Raw genomic sequence first — 12,483 nt, 5'->3', positions numbered from 1 at the left:
TGTACTTAATGAGACATGCAGCAGTACTGATGGAATCAGACAGACGGCAGCAGAGCTCCATGTTCAGTTCATCACAATACAGTTTATTCTTTAAAAAATATATATATATTTTATATTGAACCTTTATTTAACCCGGCAAGTCAATTCTGAGGGTACAGACAGAAAAACCCAAGTCCAGCGAATATTGAAAAACCATCAATGGGTTTTCCTTAACGCCCCAAACCAGACTCGAAATAATGGCATTACAAAATGATCTCGGCTAGAATGGGAAATGTAATATATTAAAGCTACCTACATTAATATATTCCAGAAAGATCTGCATTGTAAGTTATGGATGCTTGCTTGGACAGTATTTGTCTCTAGAAAAGGATGCTAGACAAGACAACCTCAGATGTAAAACACAGACAGCTTCTTTGAACAAGCATCATTTATTAAACAATGCTCTCTGAAGGCATGCTGAATAAGCTAAATCATTTGAATGTGTAGTGCGAACCCACATTAATGCAGTCCTCTTCAAAAAGCAAGCACATACATACCTAAATATGCCTGCAGATGTTGGACAAAAAAAGGAGGCAAATATATTAGCCATTTACCATTACAACTAAAATAGGTATACAAAACTACAACTGTTCACAAACTCAAAGCACATTGTCTGCTAAGCTTCCGCCGAGTCCTTCTCTTGAAGCCGCCAGAGTGTGTGTGTGTGTGTGTGTGTGTGTGTGTGTCTGTGTGTAATCAATTACTTCAGTGTGAGGATATCTATGGGCAGCCTGGGGTGACGCTGCATTTGGATAGTGCAGACAGTATAGACAAAATTAAGCTTGCTGCTGCAGTGTGTCTCTTTGTGTAGGTGTGTGTGTGTAGTAATTTCAGGTCTAGAAAATATATACACAAACACACTGACACTCACACACACACACTGAGTGTTCCGCAGGTCAGAAGTTAAACATGATTCAGCCGGTGTGTGTCTGAGTCATTGGGTCTTCGAGGAGGAGGATGAGGAAGATGGGTCTGTTCCTACTCCCCTTCCTCCCACTCTGTCTCTGGGAATGATGCGCAGCTCTGAACCGTGCTTCAGGAACACGTTCCCTGGAAAACAACATTAGAAATCGTCAATAACGTCAGAGAATAGAATAAAACAAAACGTTCTCGATAAAGAGTTTCCCCCCTCCACCTGAAAACAGTTGATACTTGATACTGCAGTATTTACCTTGTCAAGAGACTTTCCTAGGCATTTCTCTAGCGCCGTATAAACTCACCAGTCACCAGTCCACAGACAGGAGATAAATAAGACCAACTGATAGATTGAGCTACTAAACACAGCAAATGTTGTAAAATGTATCAAGTAGTAACATCCCGAAACCTCCCAGAGACTAGTGTTCAAGTACTGACAGATAGGTTAACCTATACTACTAACAACTAGCTAAGAGGAAATCATTCCCCCTGAGCAGATGGTGATTAGAGCACTTGGTGATTACAGGGCACGGTGGTTACAGGGCTTGGTGGTTACAGCAGATGGTGATTACAGGGCATGGTGATTACAGGGCACGGTGGTTACAGGGCACGGTGATTACAGGGCACGGTGGTTACAGGGCACGGTGTTTACAGGGCACGGTGATTACAGGGCACGGTGATTACAGGGCTTGGTGGTTACAGCAGATGGTGATTACAGGGCACGGTGTTTACAGGGCACGGTGTTTACAGGGCACGGTGATTACAGGGCACGGTGTTTACAGGGCACGGTGTTTACAGGGCTTGGTGGTTACAGGGCTTGGTGGTTACAGGCCATGGTGGTTACAGGGCATGGTAATAACAGGGCACGGTGATTACAGGGCTTGGTGGTTACAGCAGATGGTGATTACAGGGCACGGTGATTACAGGGCACGGTGATTACAGGGCTTGGTAGTTACAGCAGATGGTGATTACAGGGCACGGTGTTTACAGGGCACGGTGGTTACAGGGCACAGTGGTTACAGGGCACAGTGGTTACAGGGCACAGTGGTTACAGGGCACAGTGGTTACAGCAGATGGTGATTACAGGGCACAGTGATTACAGGGCTTGGTGGTTACAGCAGATGGTGATTACAGGGCACAGTGATTACAGGGCACGGTGATTACAGGGCACGGTGTTTACAGGGCACGGTGTTTACAGGGCACGGTGATTACAGGGCACGGTGATTACAGGGCACGGTGGTTACAGGGCACGGTGATTACAGGGCACGGTGGTTACAGGGCACGGTGATTACAGGGCACGGTGATTACAGGGCACGGTGGTTACAGGGCACGGTGATTACAGGGCTAGGTGGTTACAGGGCACGGTGATTACAGGGCACGGTGGTTACACGGCACGGTGATTACAGGGCACGGTGATTACACGGCACGGTGATTACAGGGCACGGTGATTACAGGGCACGGTGGTTACAGGGCACGGTGGTTACAGGGCACGGTGATTACAGGGCTAGGTGGTTACAGGGCACGGTGATTACAGGGCACGGTGATTACAGGGCACGGTGATTACAGGGCTAGGTGGTTACAGGGCACGGTGATTACAGGGCTAGGTGGTTACAGGGCACGGTGATTACAGGGCACGGTGTTTACAGGGCACGGTGATTACACGGCACGGTGATTACAGGGCACGGTGATTACAGGGCACGGTGTTTACAGGGCACGGTGTTTACAGGGCACGGTGATTACAGGGCACGGTGATTACAGGGCACGGTGATTACAGGGCACGGTGATTACACGGCACGGTGATTACAGGGCACGGTGATTACAGGGCACGGTGATTACAGGGCACAGTGATTACAGGGCTAGGTGGTTACAGGGCACGGTGATTACAGGGCTAGGTGGTTACAGGGCACGGTGATTACAGGGCACGGTGATTACAGGGCACGGTGGTTACAGGGCACGGTGTTTACAGGGCACGGTGTTTACAGGGCACGGTGTTTACAGGGCACGGTGATTACACGGCACGGTGATTACAGGGCACGGTGGTTACACGGCACGGTGATTACAGGGCACGGTGATTACAGGGCACGGTGATTACAGGGCACGGTGATTACAGGACTAGGTGGTTACACGGCACGGTGATTACAGGGCACGGTGATTACACGGCACGGTGTTTACAGGGCACGGTGTTTACAGGTTACAGCAGATGGTGATTACACGGCACGGTGATTACAGGGCTTACAGCAGATGGTGCAGATGGATTACAGTGGTTGGATTACAGGGCATGGATTACAGTGGTTACAGCAGATGGTGATTACACGGCACGGTGATTACAGGGCACGGTGATTACAGGGCACGGTGTTTACAGGGCACGGTGATTACAGGGCACGGTGTTTACAGGGCACGGTGTTTACAGGGCACGGTGTTTACAGGGCTTGGTGGTTACAGCAGATGGTGATTACAGCAGATGGTGATTACAGGGCACGTGTTTACAGGGCACGGTGTTTACAGGGCACGGTGATTACAGGGCACGGTGTTTACAGGGCACGGTGTTTACAGGGCACGGTGTTTACATGGCTTGGTGGTTACAGGGCACGGTGGTTACAGGGCACGGTGGTTACAGGGCACGGTGGTTACAGGGCGTGGTGGTTACAGGGCGTGGTGATTACAGGGAATGGTGGTTACAGCAGACGGTGATTACAGGGCATGGTGATTACAGCAGATGGTGATTACAGGGCATGGTGATTACAGCAGATGGTGATTACAGGGCATGGTGTTTACAGCAGATGGTGATTACAGGGCATGGTGATTACAGCAGATGGTGATTACAGGGCACGGTGGTTACAGGGCACGGTGGTTACAGGGCACGGTGGTTACAGGGCACGGTGGTTACAGGGCACGGTGTTTACAGGGCACGGTGGTTACAGGGCACGGTGTTTACAGGGCACGGTGGTTACAGGGCACGGTGGTTACAGGGCACGGTGAATACAGTGCACGGTGTTTAGAGGGCACGGTGGTTACAGCAGATGGTGTTTACAGGGCACGGTGGTTACAGCAGATGGTGTTTACAGGGCACGGTGATTACAGGGCACAGTGGTTACAGGGCACGGTGGTAACAGGGCACGGTGGTTACAGGGCACGGTGGTTACAGGGCACGGTGGTTACAGGGCACGGTGGTTACAGGGCACGGTGGTTACAGCAGATGGTGTTTACAGGGCACGGTGGTTACAGCAGATGGTGTTTACAGGGCACGGTGATTACAGGGCACGGTGGTTACAGGGCACGTGTTTACAGGGCACGGTGGTTACAGGGCACGGTGGTTACAGGGCACGGTGTTTACAGGGCACGGTGATTACAGGGCACGGTGATTACAGGGCACGGTGAATACAGTGCACGGTGTTTACAGCAGATGGTGTTTACAGGGCACGGTGATTACAGGGCACGGTGGTTACAGGGCACGTGTTTACAGCGCACGGTGGTTACAGGGCACGGTGGTTACAGCGCACGGTGGTTACAGGGCACGGTGATTACAGGGCACAGTGGTTACAGGGCACGGTGGTTACAGGGCACGGTGGTTACAGGGCACGGTGGTTACAGGGCACGGTGTTTACAGGGCACGGTGTTTACAGGGCACGGTGATTACAGGGCACGGTGATTACAGCAGATGGTGATTACAGGGCACGGTGATTACAGGGCACGGTGATTACAGGGCACGGTGTTTACAGGGCACAGTGATTACAGCAGATGGTGATTACAGGGCACGGTGATTACAGGGCACGGTGATTACAGGGCACGGTGATTACAGCAGATGGTGATTACAGGGCACGGTGATTACAGGGCACGGTGATTACAGGGCACGGTGTTTACAGGGCACGGTGATTATAGGGCACGGTGATTACAGGGCACGGTGATTACAGGGCTTGGTTACAGCAGATGGTGATTACAGGGCACGGTGATTACAGGGCTAGGTGGTTACAGGGCATGGTGGTTACAGGGCACCGTGTTTACAGGGCACGGTGGTTACAGGGCACGGTGGTTACAGGGCACGGTGATTACAGGGCACGGTGATTACAGGGCACGGTGATTACAGGGCTTGGTGGTTACAGCAGATGGTGGTTACAGCAGATGGTGATTACAGGGCACGGTGTTTACAGGGCACGGTGATTACAGGGCTAGGTGGTTACAGGGCACGGTGATTACAGGGCTAGGTGGTTACAGGGCACCGTGTTTACAGGGCACCGTGTTTACAGGGCACGGTGATTACAGGGCACGGTGGTTACAGGGCACGGTGAATACAGGGCATGGTGATTACAGGGCACGGTGATTACAGGGCACGGTGATTACAGGGCACGGTGGTTACAGCAGATGGTGATTACAGGGCACAGTGATTACAGCAGATGGTGATTACAGGGCACGGTGATTACAGGGCACGGTGATTACAGGGCACGGTGATTACAGCAGATGGTGATTACAGGGCACGGTGATTACAGGGCACGGTGATTACAGGGCACGGTGTTTACAGGGCACGGTGATTATAGGGCACGGTGATTACAGGGCACGGTGATTACAGGGCTTGGTTACAGCAGATGGTGATTACAGGGCACGGTGATTACAGGGCTTGGTTACAGCAGATGGTGATTACAGGGCACGGTGATTACAGGGCTAGGTGGTTACAGGGCATGGTGGTTACAGGGCACCGTGTTTACAGGGCACGGTGGTTACAGGGCACGGTGATTACAGGGCACGGTGATTACAGGGCACGGTGATTACAGGGCTTGGTGGTTACAGCAGATGGTGGTTACAGCAGATGGTGATTACAGGGCACGGTGTTTACAGGGCACGGTGATTACAGGGCTAGGTGGTTACAGGGCACGGTGATTACAGGGCTAGGTGGTTACAGGGCACCGTGTTTACAGGGCACCGTGTTTACAGGGCACGGTGATTACAGGGCACGGTGAATACAGTGCACGGTGTTTACAGGGCACGGTGGTTACAGCAGATGGTGTTTACAGGGCACGGTGGTTACATGGCACGGTGGTTACAGCGCACGGTGGTTACAGGGCACGGTGGTTACAGGGCACGGTGATTACAGGGCACGGTGGTTACAGGGCACGGTGGTTACAGGGCACGGTGTTTACAGGGCACGGTGGTTACAGGGCACGGTGGTTACAGGGCACGGTGGTTACAGGGCACGGTGGTTACAGGGCACGGTGATTACAGGGCACGGTGGTTACAGGGCACGGTGGTTACAGGGCACGGTGGTTACAGGGCACGGTGAATACAGGGCACGGTGAATACAGGGCACGGTGTTTACAGGGCACGGTGTTTACAGGGCACGGTGGTTACAGCAGATGGTGATTACAGGGCACGGTGATTACAGCAGATGGTGATTACAGGGCACGGTGATTACAGGGCACGGTGTTTACAGGGCACGGTGATTACAGGGCGCGTTGATTACAGGGCACGGTGATTACAGCAGATGGTGATTACAGGGCACGGTGATTACAGGGCACGGTGGTTACAGGGCACGGTGGTTACAGGGCACGGTGTTTACAGGGCATGGTGATTACAGGGCACGGTGATTACAGGGCACGGTGATTACAGGGCACGGTGGTTACAGCAGATGGTGATTACAGGGCACGGTGATTACAGCAGATGGTGATTACAGGGCACGGTGATTACAGGGCACGGTGATTACAGGGCACGGTGATTACAGCAGATGGTGATTACAGGGCACGGTGATTACAGGGCACGGTGATTACAGGGCACGGTGTTTACAGGGCATGGTGATTATAGGGCACGGTGATTACAGGGCACGGTGATTACAGGGCTTGGTTACAGCAGATGGTGATTACAGGGCACGGTGTTTACAGGGCACGGTGATTACAGGGCTAGGTGGTTACAGGGCATGGTGGTTACAGGGCACCGTGTTTACAGGGCACGGTGGTTACAGGGCACGGTGGTTACAGGGCACGGTGATTACAGGGCACGGTGATTACAGGGCACGGTGATTACAGGGCTTGGTGGTTACAGCAGATGGTGGTTACAGCAGATGGTGATTACAGGGCACGGTGTTTACAGGGCACGGTGATTACAGGGCTAGGTGGTTACAGGGCACGGTGATTACAGGGCTAGGTGGTTACAGGGCACCGTGTTTACAGGGCACCGTGTTTACAGGGCACGGTGATTACAGGGCACGGTGATTACAGGGCACGGTGAATACAGTGCACGGTGTTTACAGGGCACGGTGGTTACAGCAGATGGTGTTTACAGGGCACGGTGGTTACATGGCACGGTGGTTACAGCGCACGGTGGTTACAGCGCACGGTGGTTACAGGGCACGGTGATTACAGGGCACGGTGGTTACAGGGCACGGTGGTTACAGGGCACGGTGGTTACAGGGCACGGTGGTTACAGGGCACGGTGTTTACAGGGCACGGTGTTTACAGGGCACGGTGTTTACAGGGCACGGTGTTTACAGGGCACGGTGGTTACAGGGCACGGTGGTTACAGGGCACGGTGATTACAGGGCACGGTGGTTACAGGGCACGGTGGTTACAGGGCACGGTGAATACAGGGCACGGTGTTTACAGGGCACGGTGTTTACAGGGCACGGTGTTTACAGGGCACGGTGGTTACAGCAGATGGTGATTACAGGGCACGGTGATTACAGGGCACGGTGATTACAGGGCACGGTGATTACAGGGCACGGTGTTTACAGGGCACGGTGATTACAGGGCGCGGTGATTACAGGGCACGGTGATTACAGCAGATGGTGATTACAGGGCACGGTGATTACAGGGCACGGTGGTTACAGGGCACGGTGGTTACAGGGCACGGTGTTTACAGGGCATGGTGATTACAGGGCACGGTGATTACAGGGCACGGTGATTACAGGGCACGGTGGTTACAGCAGATGGTGATTACAGGGCACGGTGATTACAGCAGATGGTGATTACAGGGCACGGTGATTACAGGGCACGGTGATTACAGGGCACGGTGATTACAGGGCACGGTGATTACAGGGCACGGTGATTACAGGGCACGGTGTTTACAGGGCACGGTGATTATAGGGCACGGTGATTACAGGGCACGGTGATTACAGGGCTTGGTTACAGCAGATGGTGATTACAGGGCACGGTGTTTACAGGGCACGGTGATTACAGGGCTAGGTGGTTACAGGGCATGGTGGTTACAGGGCACCGTGTTTACAGGGCACGGTGGTTACAGGGCACGGTGATTACAGGGCACGGTGATTACAGGGCACGGTGATTACAGGGCACGGTGATTACAGGGCTTGGTGGTTACAGCAGATGGTGGTTACAGCAGATGGTGATTACAGGGCACGGTGTTTACAGGGCACGGTGATTACAGGGCTAGGTGGTTACAGGGCACGGTGGTTACAGGGCACCGTGTTTACAGGGCACCGTGTTTACAGGGCACCGTGTTTACAGGGCACGGTGATTACAGGGCACGGTGATTACAGGGCACGGTGAATACAGTGCACGGTGTTTACAGGGCACGGTGGTTACAGCAGATGTTGTTTACAGCGCACGGTGGTTACAGGGCACGGTGGTTACAGGGCACGGTGGTTACAGGGCACGGTGGTTACAGGGCACGGTGGTTACAGGGCACGGTGTTTACAGGGCACGGTGGTTACAGGGCACGGTGATTACAGGGCACGGTGGTTACAGGGCACGGTGGTTACAGGGCACGGTGAATACAGGGCACGGTGTTTACAGGGCACGGTGTTTACAGGGCACGGTGGTTACAGCAGATGGTGATTACAGGGCACGGTGATTACAGGGCACGGTGTTTACAGGGCACGGTGTTTACAGGGCACGGTGTTTACAGGGCACGGTGATTACAGGGCGCGGTGATTACAGGGCACGGTGATTACAGCAGATGGTGATTACAGGGCACGGTGGTTACAGGGCACGGTGGTTACAGGGCACGGTGGTTACAGGGCACGGTGGTTACAGGGCACGGTGTTTACAGGGCACGGTGTTTACAGGGCACGGTGGTTACAGGGCACGGTGGTTACAGGGCACGGTGGTTACAGGGCACGGTGGTTACAGGGCACGGTGGTTACAGGGCACGGTGGTTACAGGGCACGGTGAATACAGGGCACGGTGTTTACAGGGCACGGTGTTTACAGGGCACGGTGGTTACAGCAGATGGTGATTACAGGGCACGGTGATTACAGCAGATGGTGATTACAGGGCACGGTGATTACAGGGCACGGTGTTTACAGGGCACGGTGTTTACAGGGCACGGTGATTACAGGGCGCGGTGATTACAGGGCACGGTGATTACAGCAGATGGTGATTACAGGGCACGGTGATTACAGGGCACGGTGGTTACAGGGCACGGTGGTTACAGGGCACGGTGTTTACAGGGCACGGTGATTACAGGGCATGGTGATTACAGGGCACGGTGGTTACAGCAGATGGTGATTACAGGGCACGGTGATTACAGCAGATGGTGATTACAGGGCACGGTGATTACAGGGCACGGTGATTACAGCAGATGGTGATTACAGGGCACGGTGATTACAGGGCACGGTGATTACAGGGCACGGTGATTACAGCAGATGGTGATTACAGGGCACGGTGATTACAGGGCACGGTGATTACAGGGCACGGTGTTTACAGGGCATGGTGATTATAGGGCACGGTGATTACAGGGCACGGTGATTACAGGGCTTGGTTACAGCAGATGGTGATTACAGGGCACGGTGTTTACAGGGCACGGTGATTACAGGGCTAGGTGGTTACAGGGCATGGTGGTTACAGGGCACCGTGTTTACAGGGCACGGTGGTTACAGGGCACGGTGATTACAGGGCACGGTGATTACAGGGCACGGTGATTACAGGGCTTGGTGGTTACAGCAGATGGTGGTTACAGCAGATGGTGATTACAGGGCACGGTGTTTACAGGGCACGGTGATTACAGGGCTAGGTGGTTACAGGGCACGGTGGTTACAGGGCACCGTGTTTACAGGGCACGGTGATTACAGGGCACGGTGAATACAGTGCACAGTGTTTACAGGGCACGGTGGTTACAGCAGATGGTGTTTACAGCGCACGGTGGTTACAGGGCACGGTGGTTACAGCACACGGTGGTTACAGGGCACGGTGGTTACAGGGCACGGTGGTTACAGGGCACGGTGGTTACAGGGCACGGTGGTTACAGGGCACGGTGTTTACAGGGCACGGTGTTTACAGGGCACGGTGTTTACAGGGCACGGTGATTACAGGGCACGGTGGTTACAGGGCACGGTGGTTACAGGGCACGGTGGTTACAGGGCACGGTGGTTACAGGGCACGGTGAATACAGGGCACGGTGTTTACAGGGCACGGTGTTTACAGGGCACGGTGGTTACAGCAGATGGTGATTACAGGGCACGGTGATTACAGCAGATGGTGATTACAGGGCACGGTGATTAAAGGGCACGGTGTTTACAGGGCACGGTGTTTACAGGGCACGGTGTTTACAGGGCACGGTGATTACAGGGCGCGGTGATTACAGGGCACGGTGATTACAGCAGATGGTGATTACAGGGCACGGTGATTACAGGGCACGGTGGTTACAGGGCACGGTGGTTACAGGGCACGGTGTTTACAGGGCACGGTGATTACAGGGCACGGTGATTACAGGGCACGGTGGTTACAGCAGATGGTGATTACAGGGCACGGTGATTACAGCAGATGGTGATTACAGGGCACGGTGATTACAGGGCACGGTGATTACAGGGCACGGTGATTACAGCAGATGGTGATTACAGGGCACGGTGATTACAGGGCACGGTGTTTACAGGGCACGGTGATTATAGGGCACGGTGATTACAGGGCACGGTGATTACAGGGCTTGGTTACAGCAGATGGTGGTTACAGGGCACGGTGTTTACAGGGCACGGTGATTACAGGGCTAGGTGGTTACAGGGCACCGTGTTTACAGGGCACGGTGGTTACAGGGCACGGTGATTACAGGGCACGGTGATTACAGGGCTTGGTGGTTACAGCAGATGGTGGTTACAGCAGATGGTGATTACAGGGCACGGTGTTTACAGGGCACGGTGATTACAGGGCTAGGTGGTTACAGGGCACGGTGGTTACAGGGCACCGTGTTTACAGGGCACCGTGTTTACAGGGCACCGTGTTTACAGGGCACCGTGATTACAGGGCACGGTGATTACAGGGCACGGTGATTACAGGGCACGGTGTTTACAGGGCACGGTGTTTACAGGGCACGGTGTTTACAGGGCACGGTGTTTACAGGGCACGGTGATTACAGGGCACGGTGATTACAGGGCACGGTGATTACAGGGCACGGTGATTACAGGGCTTGGTTGTTACAGCAGATGGTGATTACAGGGCACGGTGATTACAGGGCACGGTGATTACAGGGCACGGTGGTTACAGGGCACGGTGGTTACAGGGCACGGTGGTTACAGGGCACGGTGATTACAGGGCACGGTGATTACAGGGCACGGTGTTTACAGGGCACGGTGTTTACAGGGCACGGTGTTTACAGGGCACGGTGTTTACAGGGCACGGTGATTACAGGGCTTGGTTGTTACAGCAGATGGTGATTACAGGGCACGGTGTTTACAGGGCACGGTGATTACAGGGCTTGGTGGTTACATGGCACGGTGGTTACAGGGCACGGTGTTTACAGGGCACAGTGATTACAGGGCACGGTGGTTACAGGGCATGGTGTTTACAGGGCATGGTGTTTACAGGGCATGGTGTTTACAGGGCATGGCGATTACAGGGCATGGTGTTTACAGCGCACGGTGATTACAGCGCATGGTGATAACAGGGCACGGTGATTACAGGGCCTGGTGGTTACAGCAGATGGTGATTACAGGGCTTGGTGGTTACAGCAGATGGTGATTACAGGGCACGGTGATTACAGGGCACGGTGTTTACAGGGCACGGTGTTTACAGGGCACGGTGATTACAGGGCACGGTGATTACAGGGCACGGTGGTTACAGGGCGTGGTGATTACAGGGCACGGTGATTACAGCAGATGGTGATTACAGGGCACGGTGGTTACAGGGCACGGTGGTTACAGGGCACGGTGGTTACAGGGCACGGTGGTTACAGGGCACGGTGGTTACAGGGCACGGTGTTTACAGGGCACGGTGGTTACAGCAGATGGTGATTACAGGGCACGGTGATTACAGCAGATGGTGATTACAGGGCACGGTGATTACAGGGCACGGTGATTACAGGGCACGGTGATTACAGCAGATGGTGATTACAGGGCACGGTGATTACAGGGCACGGTGATTACAGGGCACGGTGATTACAGCAGATGGTGATTACAGGGCACGGTGATTACAGGGCACGGTGATTACAGGGCACGGTGTTTACAGGGCATGGTGATTACAGGGCACGGTGATTACAGGGCTTGGTTGTTACAGCAGATGGTGATTACAGGGCACGGTGTTTACAGGGCACGGTGATTACAGGGCACGGTGATTACAGGGCATGGTGGTTACAGGGCACCGTGTTTACAGGGCACGG

General features: G+C 53.8%; 1 protein-coding gene across 1 annotated transcript in view; it reads right to left on the bottom strand.

The window, feature by feature from the left end:
- Nucleotides 1-392: 392 nt before the first annotated feature.
- Nucleotides 393-12,483, bottom strand: part of ufm1 (ubiquitin-fold modifier 1) — a 44,018-nt gene continuing 31,927 nt past the window's right edge. Inside the window, exon 6 of the mRNA XM_038965440.1 lies at nucleotides 393-1,089. Coding sequence (XP_038821368.1) covers nucleotides 974-1,089 — 116 coding nt within the window. The 3' untranslated portion in view covers nucleotides 393-973. The remainder of the gene's footprint in view (nucleotides 1,090-12,483) is intronic.

This window comes from Salvelinus namaycush, chromosome 26 (assembly GCF_016432855.1).
Source record: "Salvelinus namaycush isolate Seneca chromosome 26, SaNama_1.0, whole genome shotgun sequence".
In the NCBI taxonomy this organism is placed as follows: domain Eukaryota; kingdom Metazoa; phylum Chordata; class Actinopteri; order Salmoniformes; family Salmonidae; genus Salvelinus; species Salvelinus namaycush.
Note: the sequence above shows the minus strand (reverse complement) of the source record. Positions and strands in the feature narration are given on the sequence as shown.